General features: G+C 50.2%; 1 protein-coding gene across 1 annotated transcript in view; it reads right to left on the bottom strand.

The window, feature by feature from the left end:
- Positions 1 to 2,487: 2,487 nt before the first annotated feature.
- ADCY1 (adenylate cyclase 1) overlaps positions 2,488 to 24,146 on the bottom strand; it is a 140,860-nt gene continuing 119,201 nt past the window's right edge. Inside the window, exons 15-20 of the mRNA XM_046670080.1 lie at positions 20,551 to 20,667; positions 19,602 to 19,748; positions 18,890 to 18,988; positions 12,791 to 12,905; positions 11,178 to 11,302; positions 2,488 to 2,888 (exon numbers count right to left, since the gene is read on the bottom strand). Of these exons, the coding sequence (XP_046526036.1) occupies positions 2,550 to 2,888; positions 11,178 to 11,302; positions 12,791 to 12,905; positions 18,890 to 18,988; positions 19,602 to 19,748; positions 20,551 to 20,667 (942 nt within the window). The 3' untranslated portion in view covers positions 2,488 to 2,549. The remainder of the gene's footprint in view (positions 2,889 to 11,177; positions 11,303 to 12,790; positions 12,906 to 18,889; positions 18,989 to 19,601; positions 19,749 to 20,550; positions 20,668 to 24,146) is intronic.

Genomic DNA, 24,146 nt, shown 5'->3' with positions numbered 1-24,146 from the left:
TAAATAAGGCAATATCATACAGTCTTATCACAAATAAAAGGAAGTGGTGTTCACCAAACCCAAGGAACGTATGGCTAAACCCGGCTCCTGCCCACAGGAAGCAAGGAGGGTTTGGGATTGCTGATGATGAAGGAGGTGTCGCTCACTGAAGCAGAAACCTCGCCGTTCCAGAACCGTCGAGGCCCAGATGGCTTCCCGCCGCAGCTGTAACAAGTGGTTTTGCACAACGCACGCGCATGGTCTCGCGGTTCTGTGGACCTAAGGTCCGGGTGCAGCGAGGCGGGCTGAGCGTCAGGAGCCTCACAGGAAGTCTGGTGTCACTGGCTGGGCTCTCACCAGAGGCTCGGGATCCAACTGCCTCCAGATCACTCAGGTCAGTGCCGAATTCAGCGCCTATGGTGCTGGGAGGGACGCCCCGCTTCCTGGCTGGCTGTCGGCTGAGGCGTCCTCACCCTCCGCCGGCCGCAGCCCCTCATCTTTAAACCAGCAGTCTTGTGCTGTGAATCGTCCTGACTGCCCTGCCTCCTTCGTCCACTTCTAAGGGGCCACGTGGTCACAGTGAGCCCACCCAGAGAGTGCAGGATCCTCTCCCCAGCTAAATTCCCTCTGCAAAGCCCCCTTTGCTGTGTGACAGAGCATATTCACAGAGTCGGGCCACTGTCCTGTCCACCCCCCACCCGCACTGCCCTGGGGTGGAAGCTTGCCCATGACGAGCAGGCGGCAGCAGGGCCCTGGCCAAGGTCTCAGCCCTGCCGCTGAGCGCAGACACAAGCACCCACAGGCAGAACCAAGAGCCGGCACCAGGCTCCCAAGATGACTCAGTTTCCCCTGAAGGAATCATGCCATGTGGGGAAATTTGACCACTGAGTCATTCTCAAAGGAGCCATGGCCGTTACTGGCCCAGCACAGAGCTGGTTCTCAGGAGGGAGGTGCCACGATGCTCAAGCAGGGCACGTCTGACGAAGGCCGTCCACCTACCCACCTCCAGCCCGAGTCCCCCCTCACTGCCAGGACACAGGAACTGGCGGCCGGCCATTCTGGCTGCCCTGCAGAGCCCCCGGGCTGAACTGCTCCAGCTCCAGCCAAGCCACTGCTGCCTGCTGCCCCGCACAGCTACACAGCTGGGCAGAGGTTGATCACTCTCACACGACCACAATGGGAGCTCCCAGGGACACCACCAGCCACCCCCATGTGGCTCAGTCCAGAGGGAGCCCCAGTACCATCCTTACAGGTTAGGACCCCCAGGGAGGGGGTGGAGCCCTGAGGATCAGTGAGGAGCGGGCCCCCCAGGCAAGCTGGCTTTGACCGAGCAGGGCTCACCTGCAGCCCACAGAGCCCTCCTGGCTGCGTGTGGGAGCTGTGGGTCTCAACGTCCGTCCCCCTACTGACTTCCCAGGACCTTCCCTCCGGTTTCAAGCTGGCTTCCTGCCTGGAGTCGAGAGCTGAGGTCTCCAGGTGCCAGGCCTCATCCGACTATTTCTGGCCAGTCCCTTCCCACTGGCTCTCCTGGAACCCTGTCACCCAACACATCCTGGCATGTCCTCGGTCTCCATTTCCACGGCGACAGTGGAGAAGCGCACATGGGAGGTTCCACAGAATGCCCCACAGTCACCTTCCTTGCAACTTGGAGCTGGGACACGTAGATTTACGGCCACAGACTCACTCCGAAATACTCGTCTGCCAAAGAAACATCTTCCGTTGAGGAGACCTTCTCACAGTTGTGAAGTTCACTTGTTTTCAAAATCAACACAGACTTGCACGCCACAGCCAAAAGGAAAGGTAAGAAATGACACCAACGGCTTTTTCTCCTTTGAACAAACCCAGTGATACGGGCAGAGAGGGGAATGCCCAGGTTTACAGGAGCTGACGCCCTCAGGCGGGGCAGGTGGAGAGCGCGCAGGCAGAAAAGGAACTGATGCTGGTCATGACACAGAGATGTGGCTGCAGGGCCCTGGAGAATTCCAGAAGACCTGCCTCTGGCTCTTAGCAAAAAACGGCTCTTGAAGAAAGCCAGCGGCCACCACCATCCTTGCAGTGGGAGAGGGGCTTCTTAATTCTCCCCAAACTGTCTGAGGCCCAGGCAGCAGCTCTAGGCCTGGTCCCAGCCCTCATGATCATGCCCATCAAGGCCTGCCCCCTACTCCAGGCTCCTGCAGACCGCTGCCCAGGCGGGGCTGCTGCGTATCGGTCTCAGGGCTTGAGACCAGCCAGCCGGACCTCCACAAGCTGTCTCATAGCCTGCAGCTCTGGGGAATGTTCTGAAGGTCCCGATGCCCGATGCCAACTTGGCCAACCCTGGGGCCTGCCGAGGAGAGGCTGGAGCAAGCACAGACGCTGTGAAAGCCTCGCGTCCATGTGGACGGGATTCTCCTCTCACCCGAGTCACTGCCCAGCTGCTTCGGGTCCTGCCTGGGCAGCTCCCCTTTCCCAGCCCAGCTGCTGGCCCCCGGTCCTGCTCTGCTGGCAGGGCTGGTCCTTGCTGGAGCCCCCAGGGGCCCGACGCCCAGAGCATTCACGCCCTGTGCCCACAGCGGCGAGTGTGGGCTCCGCTAAGCCTCCTTTCCAGCTGCTCCAGGGGGCAGGGGTGGGCCGGGAGGCCCAGGGGCGATCCCCGAGCCCTGCAGAGCCCCCAGCCCAGCTGTGACCGGGAGGCCAGCCACGGCGGGCACAGGGGGGTGGCCCGTGGCCAGTCTGGTCTGGAGGCCAGCTCTGCCGTAAGGATACATTTTCCGCTCCGAGTTCAGGGACCTGGATTGGGAGCCATTTCCGTCGGTCCTGCCTTCCAGGAAGTACGTTAGCATCTCGCCCTTCCCCTTGACACTGACTTTGCCTCGGCACACAAAACGGTACGCACCCCGCCGCAGCAGCCGGTGCACCTCCTCCGTCACCTGCAGCAGGGAAGAGCAGGTGTCACTCGTGGTCAACAGGGGAAGACTCCTGGGCAGAAGCCCACGGAAGGTTCCCTCCTCCACCCGCCACAGCCCACCCCACCATCACCGGACTCTGGCCTCCCCAGCTCGGCCTGGAAGCAGGGGCCTTTGGTCCTCCAACAGTCACCCTGGTCACTCTGGGAGGACATGAACCTGCGAAGAGAGCCCAGGGAACTCAGAGAGGCCCTCCCGTTGGCCTTGGACAAGCAGGAGAGGACTGTGTTCATCGTCAGGAGTGCCCAGAGCGGTGGGCAGGTGGATGGACAGGGCCACCCAGCCCCAGCACAGGGGCTGGGTGTGAGCTGCGTGGGCACCCCATGCTCTAGCCAGACAGCCAGATGGGATCCAGCTCCAGCTGGGGAGAGACAGGAGCAGGACTGGCTCCCAGAGCCAGGGCTCTTGGTACCCAGGAACCTCAGACGTTCTGGAGGGTCGGGGCACTGGCAGGTACCTGCTCAGCTGGTGGGGGCACAGCAGAGAGTGGAGTCAGGCAGCACCAGGCTTCCACCCCTGTTGCTGGCACGGAGCCTCAGTGCCAGAGGGATGGGGTGCCAATCGCCAGCCTGGCCTCGGAGGGCCCGGGCATGGGGCTGCTGGCACAAAGGGTGGTGGGCATGTCCCCCAGAGACAACAAGGCATGGCTCACTCCCCTCACTCTCAGGTTCCCAGCCAATATTTCACCCAGAAGAATTCCTGCGTCACAAAGTTAGAAAAAAGCTAAAAGACAAGAAAGCACTACTAAAGGTCTGTAAACGAAGAGGACACGATTGCCTGCTCTCCCCTCGCTTTGCCCCTTTATGTTGGAGGAGGAGACCACCTCGCTCCTCGTTTCCCCATGTCCCCCCCCCCCCCCCACCTCAGGTCATCCATCTCTGGCATCTTCTGTTCAAACAACCGTATCCATCCTGAGCCCACGCCCTCACGTCCCGTCCCCAGGCGGGTCAGTCCCACAGAGCTGGGCAGCAGGACCCGCTCTCTTCCCTGTCAGCTGAGCTTGCAGGTTGCCCCATTTTCGGCATGGCTCTTGCACTCACTAACAATTGGCCTGCTTCCTTGCGAGCATGCCATCTAATCCCTCACGGACGCTTAGTGTCTCCACACACACTGGTCTGTCTCACTGCGTCTTATCATGGCTGTCAAAACACGTGGCAGGTATTCATAAGTGCTTGATGAATGAAGAAAGGAAGGAAGGAGGGAACGAGTGAGTGAGTGAGTGAGGGCAACTGAGGCCTGCCAGAAACCTGTGCAGGGCAGCACAGAAAACAAAAACCACCACAAAACATCGGAACCTGCACAGCTCCCGGAGCAGTGACGTCCACCCTGGATCTAAAGTGCTGGGGAGAGGCCCCTCAGCGCCCCCATGGAAAATCAGACAGACCTGGCTGACCCACGAGTGTAGACGGGAGAGGAAGGAACAGAGCGTGCTTGACCTACAGGAGGCGAGGGAGGCTATTATTCCCCTGAATTAATTAACTCCACCAATTTCTGTGGCCGTCCGTCAGCGAGGCAAGGGCTGGTGCCCTCGCGGCTGGGCTCGGGCATGCTGGGCATTCTGGGGAAAGTTTTGTGGCTCCTTACTGGGCCTTCTGCTGTCCACCCACAGGGACAGAGCCTGGGGAGTCAGGACGGCCTCGCGGAGGCAGGAGGATGCCTGGGGCCTGGACTTGTGCCGTCCACAATGTCTCTTGGCGCTGGAGCAGCTCGGGCTGTCCCTCAGTGTCCCGCCCTCGGCCTCCCCCCAAGGACTCATAAATGAGAAGAACGCCATCCACGTAGAGGAAGTGTGCCTTGGTCAGCTTGATGTGGAATATCATATTCATAAGACAGATGGTAAGAGAAAGTGGGGAGTGCTGGACTCCCCAGGGTGCCAGGGGGTGCTGGTGGCCCTGAAGCTGCCAAAGACCCCAAACCAGGGCCATGCCAGGGCTGGAGCCACGGCCTCCACCCACAATCAGTCCCCCAGCCGGGCTCAGGGTGCCCCTAAAGTCCTGGGTGGAACTGAGCAATAGACTGGCCAGTTATAAACGGAGACACCCTCGTCACGACTCAGATGTGGCCTCTTGGACACAAGGTGGCATAATGTACTGCGGTACAAGGCTCTGTTCTCTCCTTTCACAACTGAACCCACAATCTGCCCATCGAGAGACACCTGTGCTTCCTGGGCCCAACGTCCAGCTTGAGCCCTGAGATACCACACTGAGGAGCCTCTGAGTCTTGTCATTCGGGTGGGCCCCTTCCTTTCTCTTGTTTTAGGAAGGATGCGAGGTAATAAAATATCCAGACAGCTGGACAGAGAAACGCTGGAGGTAAAGATGACCCATTGACCCGTGCTCACCACCTGCAGCACACGTGCAGCAGGGCTGCCGTCTGAACGCGGGCAGGGACGGGCCTGGCGTCCAGCGGGCTGCCTGGGAGCTGGGCTGCGCTCCCCCTGCGCCCTCTCAGCCTTGAGATGTTAAGCCAGGAGTCGGAGGGCTTGAATCAGGGTGTCCTGATGTTACCGTGGTGGGTCCCAGTGAGGGGCCGGGTCGGGAGCTCAGAGAGACAGCTGAGCAAGGACCCGAGAGACGAGCTCCCCAAGAGGCCTCGAGGGAGGTCACCTGAGAGTCCCCAGTAAAGTCTGATTGTTACTCATCTGCATGACGTCCCCTGTGTCTCCATGAGGCGGGCTGGAAACTCTTCCTAGAGTTCTCCATTTGGCCCTGGGGGGCAGGGACCCTCCCCCACCCTTTCTGAGAGTGTGTGGGCCCCCAGGTGGCATTTCAGGGAAGTGCCTGCTCAGTCCGCGAGCTGATGGCAGAGGGGGAACCTGGGTGTCCTCGTGCTGCTCAACCGTCCCTGGCCGCCTTACTCCTGGGAAGCTGGGGCCCTGAGATGTCCCAGGGCTGTGGTCTGCACAGATCCTCTTGGCTGCCTCTCCTGGGACAGCGGTTTGAGGAGGGGGTCTCCTTTTTTAGAATTTTGACACAAAAGAAGGAAGGTTCCAGCAGAGGGCTAAGGAATTAGAACATGGGTGGGTAATATCTGAGTAGATATTGTCTTCAGGAAAAAGTAAGAGACCTCTCTGCAAACCTTTATCATTAATAACTGAGTCTCTCATCGGCTTCTTCAAGGAAAGAACCAAATGTTTAATTTAAACCCAGCAAAGGGAAGAGGATTTCTACTGGGCTGTAACCAAGAACCCCTAAAACAACCATGCAACAGTGGAGTGTGTTTCTCTCTTAAATCAGGGAGGAGGCATGATGGACTGGCGGAGCAGTGCCTCTGGCAAAGGGGGTGGTCATGTGACCAGGCGATGGCCAGCATGGTAGGCTGGATGAAGGGACTGCAATGGTTTCATTAAAGTTGACTGAAATGTCAACATGGCCCCACTCCAGTCATACCCTGTCCCAAGCACATGGGTGCTGACATCAGGCCAGATGGAGGGAGGCAAGGGGCTCCGGTCTGCAAAGACACCCCTTGATGCGAGTCCTCTGGGGAGGTTCATGTGGAGGGACAGGGGCTCACAGCAGACAGCAGGACACACTGCCCGGTAGGGAGTCCAGAAACAGATGTGCTGGCAGGTGACCATGTGGGGAGCAGGAAGAATTCTGCCCACACAGCTGGGAGCAGCCTTGAGAGAGCCCCTCAGCATCCCCAAGGGGGTCACAGGGCTTGCTGGGGCCCAGGCCAGGCTCCCAGAGGGGACCCAACGACACTAGTGTTTGGGTAAGACGTCAGGACCTGGCGGTGTTGGCAGCACACAGGGCTGTGATTCTCCTAAGCGTCCCTGTGTGTTTGGTCTGAGCTCCACGCAGTGACCCTGCCCACCAGCGGGGATGGGTGTAAGCAGCCCCATCATCTGGGGGACAGGCCTGAGAAGGGAAGGGAGGACAGACAGAGCAGGCACAGGTGACAGACAGAGGCCCTGAGTGGGCAATATCTCGGGGCAGCCCAGCAGCAGGGGGAGGCCCAGCAGGAAGGGGAGGCCACAGGGAGATGGCCTGCCCAGGGGCTGAGGGGACAAGGACGGTTCCGAGCAGGGGAGTGGCTGACTCAGATCTGATTTCAGAAGCTGAAATGACACATTGACTTGGGACAGTGGCCAGGCCAGAGAGTGGATAGGGCTTCAGTCAGGGTCCCCCGGGGTGTGACCAGCTCCTGAGGAAGGCTTCGAGGAGCACAGGTGAAGGATCATATCAGGAAAGGAACGTGGCACCCTGGGGTGGCTGGCGGTGACAGCGACACAACAATGTGGATGCGCTTACACCACTGAGCTGTGCACTGAAAAGTGGCTAAGATGGTAAACTTCATGTTATGTGTACGTCACCACAATAAAAGAAGTTTTATAGAAAGATGCAGACAGGCACAGATGCTGTGAGGAGACACTGCCTATGTTCTGAGCAGCAGGAGAGCGCCATGAAGATTTAGGTCTCCCTGTCTTTGAAACTGATGGGTCCAAGGGATCCACCAATGAATGCTGGGACAGGGCATGTGAACGGAACAGGCAGGATGTGGGAAGCCCAGGCTGACAACCTTCTCATCTGAACCACATCTTGCAAGTTGCTGCACCCGATGCCTTTCTCAAACCTGGGGTGTTTGTCATATATGGCCTTTATTATGTTGAGGTACTTTCCTTCTATACCCATTGTATTGAGAGTTTTTATCATAAATGGATGTTGAATTTTGTCAAAGGTTTTTCTGTCTCTATTGAGATCATGTGACTTTTATCTTTTATTTTGTTAATGTGGTGTATCGCATTGATTTGTGGACATTGAACCATCCCTGCATCCCTGGAATACATTCCACTTAATGGTGGTATATGATCCTTTCAATTTATTATCATGTTTGATTTGCTAATATTTTGTTGAGAACTTTTGCATTTATGTTCATCAGCAATATTAGTCTGTAATTTTCCTTTTTTGTGTCATCCCTGTCTGGTTTTGGTATCAGAGTAATGTTGGCTTTGTAAAATGAGTTAGGAAGTATTTCTCCTCTTCAAATTTTGGAAGAATTTGAGAAGGATAGGTATTAAATCTTCTTTGAATGTTGGATAGAATTCACCAGAGAAAATGTCTGGTCCTGGATTTTTGCTTTTTGGGAGGTTTTTAATCACTGTTTCAATCATCTTACTAATGATCGGTCCATTCAGATTCTCTATTTCTTCTTGATTCAGTTTTGAAAGGTTGTATGATTCTAAGAATTCATCCATTTCTTCTAGGTTATCCAATTTGTTGTCCTATAGCTTTTCAAAAACGACAGCCAACATCATACCCAATGGTGAAAAACTGGAAGCTATTCCTCTGAGAACAAGAACTATACAAGACTGGGCACTCTTGCTACTCTTACTCAATATAATATTGGAAGTCCTAGCCAGAGCAATTAGGCAAGAAAAAGAAATAAAAGGAATCTTAAATTGGAAAGGAAGATATAAAATTGTCACTATTTGTGGATGACATGATTCTGTATACAGAAAACCCTAAAGAATCCACCAAAAGGCTATTAGAAATAATTAACAAATACAGTAAGGTTGCAGGGTACAAATCAACATACAAAAATAAGTTGCATTTGTATATACTAACAATGAACTAGCAGAAAGAGAAATCAAGAACACAATCACATTGATAACCTCAACAAAAAGAATAAAATACCTAGAAATAAATTTAACCAAGGAATGAAAGACCAATACACTGAAAATTATGACATTATTGAAAGAAATTGAAGAAGACATAAAGAAATGGAAAGATATTCTGTACTTATGGATTGGAAGAATAAACATAGTTAAATGTCCATATTACCTAAAGCAATCTACAGACTCAATGCAATCCCAATTAAAATCCCAAGGACATTTTTCATGGAAATAGAACAAAGGACCCTAGAATTTATGTGGAACAAGAAATAGCCTCAATAGCCAAAGCTATTGAGAAAAAAGAACAAAGCTGGAGGCATCACACTCCCTGATTTCAAAGTATGCTACAAAGCTATAGTAATCAAAACAGCATGGTACTGGCAGAAAAACACACACAGATGATTGGAACAGAGTCAAGAGCCAAGAAATAAACTCACAGCTATGGACAGCTAATTTTCATCAAGGAGCCAAGAACATACAATGGAGAAAGGAAAGTCTCTTCAATAAACGGTGTTGGGAAAACTGGACAGCCACATGCAAAAGAACGAAAGTAGGCCATTATCTTACACCATACACAAAAATTAACTCAAAATGGATTAAAGACTTGAATGTAAGACCTGAAACCATAAACTCCTAGAAGAAAACAGAGGCAGTACACTCTTTGACATGGGTCTTAGCAGCAACTTTTTGAATATCGTGTTTCCTCAGGCAAGGGAAACAAAAGAAAAATAAACAAATGGACTACATCAGACTAAAGAGCTTCTGCAACACAAAGGAAACCATCAACAAAATGAAAAGACAACCCACCAGCTGGAGAAAATATTTGCAAATCATATAGCCAATAAGGAGTTAATCTCCAAAATATATAAAGAACTCATACAACTCAACAAGAAAAAAATAAACAATCTGATCAAAAACTGGGCAGAGAATATGAACAGATATTTTTCTAAAGAAAATATACAGAAGGCCAACAGGCATATGAAAAGATGTTCAACACCACTAATTATTAGGGAAACGCAAATCAAAACTACAATGACACATCACCTCATGCCCATCAGAATGGCTATAATTAACAAGAAATAACAACTGTTGGAGAAGATGTGGAGAAAAGGGAACCTCATACACTGCTGGGAATGCAAACTGGTGCAGCCACTATGGGAAACAGTATGGAGATTTGTCAAAAATTAAAAATAGAAATACCATACGATCCTGCTATTCCACTACTGAGTATTTATCCAAAGAACATGAAATCGATAATTCAAAAAGATACATGCACCCCTATGTTCATTGCAGCATTGTTCACAATAGCCAAGACTTGGAAGCAACCTAAGTGCCCATCAATGGATGATGGATAAAGAAGATATGGTATATATATACACAATGGAACACTACTCAGCCATAAAAAGACAAAAACATGCCATTTGCTACAACATGGAAGGACCCTGAGGGTATTATGCTAAGCGAAATAAGTTAGACGGAGAAAGACAATTACCATATGACTTCAGTCATGTAGAAGATAAACAAATGAACAAACACATAGATATAGAGAACAGATTGGTGGTTATCAGAGTGGAAGGGGGTGGGAGGAGGGTGAAAGGAGTAAAGAAGCATAAGTGTACGGTGATGGATGGAAACTAGAGTTTTTGTGGTCAACATGATGCAGTCTATACAGAAGCAGAAATAATGATCTACACCTGAAATTTACATAATGTTATAGGTTACACAATGTGACCTCAATCAAATTAAAAATTTAAAAATTTTAAAAACCTGGGGTGAATGCACATATCTCACAGGGTCTGTGGAGGACCAAGTGAGACTTCACAGTAGAGTGGAAGGACCAGTGCTCAGGCAATACAGTGATGGCCAGCGCTGGGTGCAGAGTCCAGACAAGCCAGCCGGTGGCCGGGCCACAGCAGGAGGAGAGTGGCCCTGTTCTCTGAGTGCCCTGCATTCACCGCCCATCCCCACAGGTCCCCAGAGGCCAGATACAGCCACACACACGGACAGGCTCCTTCCCTCCACAGCCCCCAGAGGCCTGCAGTGCCCAGGCAGGCTGGCGGGCAGGCTCGGCTAACCCAGTTTCACATGTGTTCTAAGGGAGAGAGCTGGACCACACTCCCACGTGCCCATGAAAAGCAGCAGCTGCTGTCTTCTAAATCTTTGGACGGCTCTTAGCTGATGTCATAGCACCAGGCTCATTCCACGTGAGCCGCCTGCAGGTTCCCAGACCAGGTGGCCCCACAGTACCCTCCTCTTCAAACACCCGAGGAAGCCCCTTCCCTTCTCAGGCAGCCGGGTAGGCGGGCAGGGTCCTGGGGGTGCATGAAGGGGCTTGGAGCAGTCAGGCCGACCAGGACACTGTCACTCACCGTGCCCCTTGACTGCACAACTCCCAGGGCTCCACGGCAAACCAAACTGCAGATACAGCTGCTGGGCTCCGGCCCTGCCCTGCAGGCCGGCCACAGATACACTGCACCACACAGCTCTGTGTGCTCCCCCTGGAGAGGCAGGCGAGGGGGCAGCTGCGGTCTGCGGGGCTGGGCAGCCGGCCCAATCCTGCCCGGCTGGCCCTTGCCTCTCCGCCTCAGTGTCCCGCCTACAGGATGGGTGCCTGTGTCAAGGGAACTCTGAATGCTGACCTGGATTCTGCCCTGGACCCCGGTGCTGTCCATCCGACTGGCCACGTTGACAGTGTTTCCCCAGATGTCATACTGCGGCCTGCGAGCCCCAATCACCCCAGCCACCACGGGGCCAACGTTGATGCCTGTAAAACAGCCACGGCATGGTGTCGTTAGTGAGGAAAGCTCCCGAGGGCAGGAGCTGCCCCTTGTGGGTCGTGGATTCCTGGGGCCACCGAGCGCAATGCCCCTTCCTAAAGCAGAGACCCAGAGCATGGTGGGAGGTGGCTCCCAGCCCCTGCTCCCATACCACTCCGGGTGCAGCACTGTCCTGATCCCCAACAAGAGTCTCATTTCCTGGAATAGTGACCCCATGCTGTGTCCTCCTCTAAGAAGGCTGACCTTTAGTCTGTAGGACCACAGTGTGTCCCCCACTGCAGCTCCCTTTTCCAGAACGAACTGTGGCTCCTGACTGTTTCCCTGGATGGGACTCCCCAGACTCTTAGGGCGTGGGGCCCAGAACAGATCACAGTATTCAGGACACTCTGAAGGGGAGAATGAAGGCCCCCTTCTCTTTACGTGGCTCAGGGTCTGACCGGCCTGGAGAGGGCCACGAGGCCTGGGTGCCCCCAATCGCCCCTGCAGCTGTGTCAGCAACTGGAGCTTCCTGGCCCGGGCTGACGCTACATTCTATCTTCCCATTCTATACTCATGTGTAGATTTTTCCAAGCTTAGCCAAGGATGTTAATAACATTTCAGCCCTGGCCTACTCAGCCCCCAAAGCCTGGGCAGTGGGGTGCAGGCATGTGCAGGAGGAGTGAAGGGGGCACAACCTGAGGTGTGAGCTGAGGAGAGCTCTGCTGCGGGCCAGGTGGACCAAGGAACCAGAGAGAAGCCCCAAAGGGGCCACTTCCTCATTGGCTGGTGGGACACGGAGAGCATTCTTAGCCAACCCGGACGCCCCAGACCATGCGGATAAGACTGAGCCAGCATCCAGACTCCCAGGTGACCAGCCATCCAGGCACACAGGCAGGGCTCCCATGCCACGTCCCCATGGGAGAGCGAGAAATAGAATTCCCCAACGGACCCTTAGACCTCTTTCCTGTAATGTCACTACATCTATTAATCGGAGGAGCCCACAGCCCAGAGGAGGAGGCCCGAATGCCGGGCACTCGGCCTACAACAGAGCTGTATCTAAGTGCATCAGAATTCCACCACTCTGAGGGACACCTGCTCTCACCCTCAGACCCCAACACAGCTCTCAGGTCTGGCTTTAAGGCCACTAGATGTTTGAATTCTAAACCAACCGTCAACAACCATTTTCGGACACTTTTCCTCAGGTGAGTGTGGGCTCAGGTACATCTGAAGGTCTCTATGACAACAGAGATTTCTCATGTGTTTCATGAGCTGGACAACAACTCTCCCAGGTCCTAAGTCACTGGCACCCAGCTTTCAGAGGCTGTCCCTGCATCCCCAAGCACTCGTCTAGGTGGCACCACCCTCCTTCCTGCAAGACCAGGGCACCTGGCCCGCTGACCCCTGCTCTCAGGGAGATAGTCCAGGTCACCAGCCCCCAGGGTGGGTGCGGGAAGAGGGTGCCAGCCCGAGTGCTGGGATGGCTTGGAGCCACCTACCGACACGGAGCACGAAGTCATTGTAAGACTGGTAGTTGATCTCATCCAGGACGTCGAACATCTCGATGGCGAAATCCGCCAGCGTGCCGAGGTGGGAGGAGATACACTTCTTAGCCTGGATGTGAGCAGATACGGTTATTACGTTTGCAGGGTGCAAGGGCGGAGGTAGACAGGGACGCTCAGCAGGTGACTTGCCTGGGGGGACCAGCCTGTACTGGCGAGATCAGGGGCTTGATTCCACATCAACAACGCGGCAGCCCTGCTGACTGCAGGCGCTGTCTGTGCCCAGCTGGTGCTGGCTTGGACGGTCTTCAACAGGGATTGTGCAGCACCCTAGAGCACCCCACACCTTTGGGTACATTTATCATCCTATTCTACAGGTAGGAGACCGAGATAGACGGGCAGTGATGCCAAGGCCCCCGGCCCCCGAGGGCAGAGACTGGACTCACCCCAAGGGAGTTTGAGCACAGGCCAAGCCCTTCTGAAGAAACTGGGGGCAGCCCCTGTGAGTGGAAGACCAGATGTCCCAACCCCTGCTCGGACAACACTGTCACCAGCCCATGGTAAAGCAAACAAGCAAAACAAGGTCAGCGCGGTGGGTCTGCGCGAGCGCTCGCACACACATCAGGGAGCAGTTCCAATGCTGCTTCCTCACACAGAGACCACGTCTGCCAGTGTTTTGCAGTGTTAAAAGATCCTCCCTTTTGTGGAACAATGACGACTGTACATTTTTTCCTTCTTTAATGATATCAAAATTTCTCATTTTTCTTTTTTTAGCGATATTTTTAGTAGTCCTCAAAGTTGGGGAAATAATGCTTTTTTAAAAAATTAACTGACAATTCCTCTAAAACAGTTTTAGGTTTACAGGTAAATTGAGTGAAATGTTTAGAGAGTTCCCATATACTAACCCCCACACAGTTTCCCCCATTCTTAACACCTGGCTTTAGGGTATGGTACATTTGTTACTACTGATGCACCTACGCTGATTTATTATTATTACGGACTAAAGTCCACAGTTCACATTAGGGTTCACTCTGTGTTGTACATCCTATGAGTTTTGACAAATCCAGCATTTCATGTATCCACAACTGCAGTGTAATATAGAATAGTTTCACTGTCCCCAAATCCCCCACACCCCACCTATTCATCCCTCAGCCTGAGATCCTTTTACTGTCTCCACAGTTTTGCCTTTTCCAGAATGGCATATAGTTGGAATCACACAGTCTGTAGCATTTTCAGGCTGGTTTCTTTCCCTTAGCAATATGCACTTAAGGCTCCTCCATGCCTTTTCATGGCTTGATAGCTCATTTCTTTTTAGCACTGAATAACATTCCATTGTCTGGATGAACAGCAGTTTATTTATCCATTCACCGACTAAAGGACATTTCGGTTACTTTCAGGTTTTGGCAATTATGAATAAAACTGCTATAAACATCCATGTGGAGGTTTTTGGGCAGAACATAAGTTTTCAACTCCTTTAGGTAAATAAAAAGGACAGTGATTGCTGGATCATATGGTAAGAAGATGGTTAGTTTCATGAGAAACCACTAAACTGTTGTCCCAGTGACTGTGCCATTTTGCATTCCCACCAGCAATGAATGACAGCTCCTGTCACTTCCCAGCCTCGCCAGCATTTGGTGTTGTGAGAGTTCCGGATTTGGGCCATTTTAATAGATGTGTAGTGGTATCTCATTGCTATTTTAATTTGCATTTCCCTGGTGACATATGATGTGGAACAATTTTTCATGTGTTCATTTGCCATCTGCATATCCTCTTTGGTGAGGTGTCTGTTCAGATCTTTTGCCCATTTTTTCATTGGGTTGTTTCCTTATTGTTGAGTTTTAAGAGTTCTTTATATATTTTAGATACAAGTCTTTCACCAGATAGGTGGTTTGCAAAGATTTTCTCCCGTCTGTGGATTGTCTTTTCATTATAGCATCTTTCACAAAGCAGAATTTTAAAATTTAATTAGATCCAACTTACTGATGTTTTCTTCCACGGATCATGCTTTTGGCTGTATCAAAAAACTCCTCATCAAATCCAAGGTCACCTAGATTTTTTCCTATGTTATCTTCTAGATGCTTTCTAGTTTTTCATTTTACATTTAGGCCAGTGATCCATTCTGAGTTAATTTTTGTGAAGTGTGTAAGGTCTGTGTCTAGATTCATTTTTTAAAAACACAGATGTCCAGTTGTTCCAGCACCATTTACTGAAGACTATCTTCGCTCCATTGTATTGTCTTTGCTCTGTTGTCAAAGGTCAGTTGACTATATTTGTGTGGGTCTATTTCTGGGCCCTCTATTCTCTTCCCTTGATCTATTTGACTCTTCTTTTGCCAATACCACGCTGTATTGATCGCGGCAGCTTTATCGTAGGTCTAGAAGTGGGGTAGTGGCAGCCTTTCAACTTTGTTCTGCTTCTGCTAAATTGTTATCTACTCTGGGTCTTTTGCCTTTCCATGTAAACTCAGGAGCAATCGGTCAATATACCAAAAATAACCTGCTGGATTTTCACTGAGACTGTGTTAAAGCTATAGGTCAAGTTGGGAGTAACTGACATCTTAACAATATTGAGTCTTCCTATGCAGGAACATTAAGTCTCTCTCCACTTATTTATATTTCTTCGATTTCTTTCATCAGAGTTTTATAGTTTTCCTCATAGAGATATTGTATATATTTTGTTAAATCTATATCTAATATTTAATTTGGGGGGAGTGCTAATGTAAATGGTATCGTGTTTTCAATTTCAAATTCCACTTGTTCATTGCTGGTATATAGGAAAGCAAACGATTTTTGTATTTTAACCTTGTATCCAGCAACCTTGCTGTAATTGCTCATTATAGTTATTTTGTTGATTCTTTTTATTATCTACAAAGATAATCAAGTCATCTGTGAACAAAGACAGTTTTATTTCCTCCTTCCCATAGGTGTACCTTTTACTTCCTTTTCTTGTCTTACTGCGTTACCGAAGACTTCCACTATGCGTGTTGAACAGCAGTGGTGAGCCAGGCATCCTCGCCCTGCTCCTGATCTTCGCCGGAGGCATTTGTTTCTCATCATTAAGTATGATATTAAGCCACAAGTCTTTTGTAGATGCTTTTTATCAAGTTGACGAAGTTTTCCTCTATTCCTAGAGTTTGCTGAGAGTTTGTTTGTTTGTTTTTTAACCAGGAATGAACGTTGGAGGTTGTCAAATGATTTTTCTGCATCAATTGCTATCATCATATAATTGTTTTTTTTCTTTATCCTGTTGATACGGTGAATTTCATTAATTCATTTTTAAATGCTGAACCAGCCTCACATCTCTGGAACAAATCCAACTTGTTTGTGGTGTATAATTCTTTTCAGACACTGTTGGATTCAATGGGCCAATATTTATTGAGAATTTATACATCTATATTCATGAGAAATACTGACCTGTAATTTTCTTTTCTTGTAATTTCATTATCTGGTTTTGATATTATTGTAATGCTGTACTCATAGAAAGAGTTAGGACATATTTCCTCTACTTCTATATTTTGGGAGAGATTTTAGAAAATTGGTATAATTTCTTCCTTAAATGCTCAGTGGAATTCACCAGTGAACCGATCTGGGCCCACTGCTTTCTGTTTTGGAAGGTTATTAATTATTGATTCAATTTCTTTAATTGATACATGTCTATCAAGATTATTTCCCCTTATGTTAGTTTTGGTAGATTGTGTCTTTCAAGGAATTGGTCCATTTCATCTAAATTATCAAATTTGTGGGCATATAGTTATTCATAATATACCTCTATTATCTTTGTAATGTCCATCAGTTCAGTAGAAATGGCTCCCCTTTCCTTCCTAATGTTAGTAATTTGTGTTTTTTCTTTTTTCCTTGCTGAGCACGGCTGGAGGTCATCAATCCTTTCCTTTTCTTTTCTTTTGGTGAGGAAGACTGTCCCTGAGCTAACATCTGTGCCAAGCTTCCCCTATTTTTTGTATGTGGGATGCTGTCACAGCATAGCTTGATGAGTGGTGTGTAGGTCTGCGCCTGGGATCCAAACCTGTGAACCCTGGGCCACAGAAACAGAGTGTGCGAACTTAACCACTATGTCACCGGTCCGAACCCTAGAGGTTATCAATTATATTGATCTTCTCAAAGCACCAGCTTTTGGTTTCACTGGTTTCCTTTATTGCTTACCTGTTTTTGATTTCACTGAGTTCTGCTCTCATTTTATTATTTCTTTTCTTCTGCTTGCTTTTGGTTTATATTGCTCTTTTTTCTCTAGTTTCCTAAGGTGGAAGCTTAGATTATTGATTTTGTATTGTTCTTCTCTTCTAATACAGGCACCCCTTGTTTTATTGCACTTCGACTTATTGAGCTTTGTAGATACTGCATTTTTTACAGGACCCTCCACCAGCAAAAAGATGGCTCGCTGAAGGCTCAGATGATGGGTAGCATTTTTTAGCAATAATTTTTTTTTTCTTTATGAGAAAGATTGTCCCTGAGCTAACATCTGTTGCTAATCTTCCTCTATTTTATGTGGGATGCTCCCACAGCATGGCTTGACGAGTGGTGCTAGGTCTGTACCTGGGATCCGAACCTGTGAACCCCGGGCCACCAAAGCAGAGTGCACAAACTTAACCACTACACCACGGGGCTGGCCCCACAATAAAGTATTTTTTAATTAAGGTATGTGTATTGTTTTTAGACATAACGCTATTGCACACTAAATAGATGACAGTACAGTATAAACATAACTTTTATATGCACTGGAAAATTGAAAACTGTGTGTGACTGACTTTATTGCAATATTCACTTTATTGTGGTGGTCTGGAACCAAACCTGCAATATTTCCAAAGTATGCCTGCAAACGAATTCAACGATGTAAACTTCTCTCTAAGCACTGCTTCTGCTGCAACCCACAAATTCTGACAAATCGAATTTTCATTTTATTTAGTTCAAAATATTTTTTAAATTCCTCTTGAGACTCGTCTTTGACCCAAGTATCATTTAGAAGGATGTTGCTTAATCTACAAGTATTTTGGAATGTTCCAATTATTTCCTATTATTGATTTATAATTTCATTCCATTCTAGCCTGAGAACATTCTTTCAAATTCATGAAGGTGTGTTTTATGGCCCAGAATGTGGTCTAGCTTGGTAAATGATCCATCTGAGCTTCAGAAGAAGTGTGATCTATTGTTGTTGATAGACTTTCTATAGAGTCAATTATTTCCAGTTGATTGATGGTGCTGTTCAGTTCAACCATCTTTCCTGATTCTCAGCCTGCTGGATCCTCCACTCACTGAGAGACGGGTGCTGAAGTCTCCCACTATAGTAGTGGATTCATCTATTTCTCCTTGTAGTTCTATCAGTTTTTGCATCATGTGTTTTGATGCTCTGTTGTTAAGTACATAAAGGTTAAAGATTGTTATGTCTTCCTGGAGAACTGACAACTTTATGTAATGTCGTTTTTTATCTCTGATAATTTTCCTTGATCTGAGGTTTGCTTTGGCTGAAGTTAAGATAGCTACATGAATTTTTTTTATTAGTGCTAGCATGGTATCTCTTTCTACATCTTCTTATTTTTAACGTATCTGTGTCTTTAACGTGTGTTTCTTGTAGAAAACCCAGCTGGGTCTTGTTTTTTAGCCACTCTGTCGGTCTCTGTCTTTTAACTGGTGTATTTACCATTCACATTTAAAGTGATCATTGATACAGCTGGATTAGTATCTACCATATTTATAACTGTTGTCCATTCATTACATATTTTTTCACATCTTTCTCTCTTTTTCTGCCTTTTCTTTTGGGGCAACCTGAGGACTTTATTCACAATTCTGCATCAGAAAGGGGAACACTCAGTGGAACCAGGCTGGCAGGATGGGGGGCCAGCAGGGAAGGGTAGGGATGGTGGGGAAGGGGGCAGCTCTGTGACTGGCCTTTGTGTTGACTTTCCATAGGAGATTGTGTCTGGAGAGAGCTGGTCACTGACAAGATCACCTACAGGCCGCAGCCCTAACCCAATGCAGAGGGCAAACCGAGACCCAGAGTCAGGAGCCTGTCTAGGTTCCCCGGGCAGTCGGGGACAGAGCTGGGACCCAGTCCTTGAGCAGGGCTCCCCTGGACAGCACTCACCTTGGCCCCAGCTGTGGGCGCCAATCCCACCGCGGCCATATAGGTGCTCCCAATGGTCTTGATCTTCTCCAGGTCCTTGTAAAAGTCTTTGTCCATGAGCTTTGTTTAAAACACAAAACTGTTAAACGTTACATTACATTTTAGACAAGTCACTGCAGTGGTGAGCCAGAGGAGCAACCACAGAATGGAGGAGCATGTTCTAGAACGCAGTGTGAATTCTTTGATGTGGGCACGAGACAAGGTCTGGGGCTGAATGAGAAATGCAGGCCTCAGGGGCCTCAGCAAAGGCCTTTGAAAGAGGTGCCAAGGGGAACGTGCAAGCCCCATCCCCACCCTCCAGGAGCTGAGCTTACCGTCAGCCAGGAGGAGAACGGGCCCCAGTGAGAGGGAAGTAAGACTGGCCAGCCGCCCATCCTGGAGATGAGGCCACCCAGCCCAAGCCCGGCATTTACAAGGTAGGGAACAGGTGCCAGCACCCACCTCCGGAGCCCAGCACCTGCCCCACAGTCCTCCCCAGTGTCCTACGGCAAAGACGCTTCTTTGACTGTCACAGGGGGTTGGGATTCCCAAGAAGACAAAATGCCCGTGCTTTCTCGATGTCCCATTGTGGGGTGCAGGATGCATTGTTGGCACCATCCAGGACGTGGTTAGGGGAGGGTCGTTCTCATCCTGCACCATCCTGAGGGGGCCGAGATGGCGAGGGGGCCCTTACCTCGTCGAAGTCGGCAATGATCTCATTCAGGAGGCGCAGGCACTCCACCCCCATGTTGTTGCCATCCAGCTCGATGTAGAAGTCGTTGAAGTTGGGGATGGAGGCGAACATGACGCCCACCTGCGAGTACGACTGGTAGTAGAGGTCCTGGGGGTCAAAGGTCAGGTCAGCCGCCAGCCCGAGGGACGGCCTAGCAGCATTCAGGGCTGGCGCTGGGACCCTGTGGTACAGATGAGGAGGGGCTCCGAGGGCTCTAGGACACTGGGGGGTCGTTCAGCTCACAGGTCAGTGCAGAGCCCCCTGTGGCCAGTGTCCATCTCTTGGGCAGAGCAAGGTGAGGGGGGCGCAGATACAGACACAGGGTTTAAGGAAAATAATGCACTGTGCTCGGCCCCAAGGTCTAGCCGGATGAAAAATGAGCCCTGGAAGCTACTGCAGGCCAAAGCCAGTCAAGCTGAAACTTGGGGTTGTGCCTCCAGGACCTGAACAGCTGACCGAGCCTCTTTAGCTTTGACTCGAAATTTCTAAGTCCTGCTCTGTGCTGGTCCACGAGCTCATTCAGCAGAACACGGCAATTAGGAAGTTCTGACCCTCCCAGAAGGCACTGAAGCCACTCTCTTTCCTCACAGATGTGGGTGCGATGCTCTCTCCCGGGATCAAAGGGGAGGACACACTAATTCTGGGGTGCCTGTCAACCTGATGCCCCAGGAGCCTCCTGGTTGCCCAGCCCTGACCTGACCTTGGGGTGGGCAGAGGGGCCCACTCACCCTTGGTGTGGCCAAGGATTCAGAAATGGCCACTCTGCAATTTTAAGTAAAGAGAAGTAATGGAAGGGTCATTCTGGGTGGGACCTCTAGCTGCAGGCCTGTGACCTCGATAGGCCCACCTGGCTTGGCACCCTGCTGGGTCTCAGCGCCAGAAGCAGGTGCCATGTGGGCCACATGCTCACCATGTTCCGGGGGTTGGACATGAGGAAATGCTGGGCGACGTGGGCTGGCAGGAGATTGAAGAGAATCCTCTTATTGTCCAGCTTCACCCGCTCCATGTCGTCTCGCTCCTCCTCTGCCTGCGGACGGTGGACCCTCTGTTAGTCACTCGCCCACCCATTCTTGCTTCCTTCGCTCACTCAGCTCCCGCGTGACAGATTCTCTCCTGCACAGACTCTGAACCCTCTTCCCAACCGGGCCCTGACTTTGGGGTGTCCGTGTGCATCTCTGCACTGTCCCATTTTAGCAAAAGCCCTGCTCAGTCGGTGTAACCAGACACCCCGTCCTTGATATCTGATCACCCCAGATGTCTGATCGGGGTCCTCATCCCCCACCCACCCCCAGATGATGTCTGATCACCCCAGCCTGGCTTCCAGCAAGAATCCTGTTAGGTGGGTTTAGCCAGAACACCCCTCACCCCTGATGTCTCCTGTTAGTAATTATCCATCCACTGACCCCCATCCTGCTCCTTGGCTATCAATCCCCACTTGCCCTAGTTGTATTCAGGGCAGAGCCCCATTTCTCTCCCCTGCTGCAGTGGCCCCCACACCTATGACAATGGCCCTGAATGACGGCTGCCTTACCACCTTTAACAAGACTCATTTCTCCTAATTTAACACATGCTTCTTTCTAATCATCCAAACTAAACTCCAGCTGCGCTGCTGGGCCACGCCAGGCTCTTCTCTATCCCCCACCAGGCAGTCACCAGATCCTTACAGGGCCTAGAGGATCCACGACTTTCTGGATAAGTCACCACACCGATCAGCTGGAATTTTCAAAGGACAGACAATGTGGGGGCTTCACCTTCATTTCCAGGGTCTGCCCCCGGCCACCTTCTGAGGACCAGATGCCCGCAGCAGCTCTAGCCAACACTCATGCCCGCTCCAGGTCACACCAGCCCCCAGGCAGCCTCCAATGTGTCCCCAGAGCACTCGTGGCTCTGCCGCCCACCGCCCCACTCAGAGTGCCTGAAGCCAGGCGGCGCACGCTCCCTAAGCTCCCATTCCCTCTAGAACCTCTCCACCTCCACCAGGACTCAGTCTGTGGGCGCTGAGACAAGTAGAAACCTGTGGGGAGCTGGGGGTGGGGAGCAGATCCAGCACCACAGGAGTTCAGCCCGGTGCTGACTCCCTGGAGCAGGGGCTGGAGCCCAGTGGGTCCAACCAGGAGGACACGGCACAGCAGATGGCAGACGCGGTCCGAGTCCCAGCTGGCTGAGCTCTGAGCTCCAAGGCCTTGCGGAGACCAACGAAACCAACAGTGATGGCCCCACTCACTGGAGACTGTGAGGGCTCACGGGGCACTGCTGGCAAAGTGCCAACAGCAGACAGTGCTTGGGCACCAACCCTCATAAAGAGAAGCCACCAGCGTCGCTGCTGTTCACTCAGGGATCACCATTGTTCACTCACCCTGGCTTCCACACATGGCACAAAGCCCACCTGTAGAAGGAGCACAGCTCGGGGAACATCTCCGGGTGTGTGTCAGCGTTACGGGGACACCAGACTCCTGAATGTCATAACAGTGGCACACAGATGCCTCGTTGATGGCCTGTGACCTGGCCACCAAAAGCCACGGCCTGGAGGCCAGCATGCCTGGTTTGTGTTCCACTTTGTGGCCGGTGACATGCTTTGGTTTCCTCTTCATAAAATGGGTATAAAATACCCATTTTTAGAGCCGCCATTCCTACTTATCAAGGGGTGAGGAGAGGGCGTGCTACCTAGTAAGCCTGGGGAAGTGTTGCCTCTTTGTGGTGTCATTATAACATCAACAGTTGAGCTGGTTGGTGACCTGATGCTGATGTCACATAGTGATTCTGCCAGCTCAAAGCGAGAAGTGGAGATTCCCAAAGGTAGCTGTGAGGGGGCCTCGGGCCACATGAGGACGCCTGTGAGCACAGGGGACAGCGACGTTAGGATGAGGGACGTGGCTCCTGGGCCTCCTCCAGGGCAAACAACCCCAAGAGGTCCCCAGGGGCAGTCAGTTTTCAAGGAGACTGACCACACGAGAAGCTTCATCTTGCTCCTTAAGGCGAGTGCAGAGGCAGCAGGTGAGGACGAGAGAAGGAGCCCAGGAGCTACAAGATCCAGCGCAGACCAGCACGGGCTCTGCAGACAGGAAGCTTGAGTGTGATGGCTCCAGCTTTGTTCTTTTTTCTTAGGATTTCTTTGCTATTCGAGGTCCTTTTGTTGGTCCATATAAATGTCAAGGTTCTTTGTTCTATTTTCACGAAAAATGCCACTGGGATTCTGATTGGGACTGCATTGAATCTAACAGTTTTATATTTATTAACGGCACAAAAATTTTTCTCTCTCCAAAATACTGTTAATAATATTTTAATAAAATAAATGTAATTGAATATGCTTCAACTTTTTAAAAAGAATCTTGGTTTATTGCTTCATGATGAAAAGCTTTGGTTCTAAGTTTTGCTTATTTCAATTTATTTACAACTTACCTAGATTTATTGGCCATCAGATTAGCTCTCTTCCTAAATCATCATCTATTTTTTAATCATCCACAGATACAAAGGTGTGTGTTGAAATTTGACTGATAAATGTCTATCTTCTTACGAATCAAGCTGAATAAGTTGTACTGTGATATTTTTAACAAAGAAGATAAAAGTCTATGGAAATTCCCTTTTTTTATGATTTTCCAACCAGCCAGGAAACTCTAAGTACCAGTAAGAAAGAGTTGCTGTGGGTGACATACATTATTCCTGCCAACAAAACCACATGACAGAGACACATCCAACATCCATTTTCAAAATGTTCTTTCTACGGCAGAGTTTCTTTCAAAAGATTTTTCCCTTCTCACATGTCCAAAATCTGACCTCTGACTTTAAGGGACAGATTATGGGAGCCTACGAGTCAGAAATTATTTACCAGGTGCATCTATTGACAGTTACGTGGCTTCTGAGAAGGGCTTGAGGCCTGAGGGCAGTTGTCTTTGGTAAACAGAACAGAACAAAAAATAGCATAATCTGACAACTGCCTGCTATGTTGACATCAGGGGACCTGTGAGCCACTGTGCGGTGACTCTCACAGTGACCTCTGCAAAGTGCTGCACAGGGTTTTCAGTCTAACCGCCCAACCAGCAGACCCTGACCTAGCGCCTGGAATCGAGGATGTGCTCACTCAAAATGAACAGCTGAGTAAGAGTGGTGCCAGCCTCACCCTGCCTGGGAAGTCACGTCCCTGCCTCCATCCTCCATCCTGGACGTGACATCTGGCCAGAGCCAGACCACCACTGCCAGCTCATCCTTCAAATATTAGGCAAGTGCATTTCTTAATTTTCAGAACACTGACTAGATAGAGACCTTCTGACGCTGTATTATTCAGGATTCTCCAGAGAAAAAGAACCCACGGGACATACATAGATATATAGGAAGATATTTATTATGAGGAATTCACTCACACAATTATGGAGGCTGATAAGCCCTGCCATCTGCTGTCTGCAAGGAGCCCCAGGAGAGCCAGTGGTGTAACTCAGTTTATCCTGAAGACCAGAATTGGCAGCACAGCGGGGCAGAAGAGAATGTCCCAGCTGGAGCTCAGGCAGGAGG

This window comes from Equus quagga, chromosome 8 (genome assembly GCF_021613505.1).
Source record: "Equus quagga isolate Etosha38 chromosome 8, UCLA_HA_Equagga_1.0, whole genome shotgun sequence".
In the NCBI taxonomy this organism is placed as follows: Eukaryota; Metazoa; Chordata; class Mammalia; order Perissodactyla; family Equidae; genus Equus; species Equus quagga.
The sequence above is the reverse complement of the archived record's forward strand: the minus strand, read 5'-3'. Positions and strand labels throughout refer to the sequence as shown.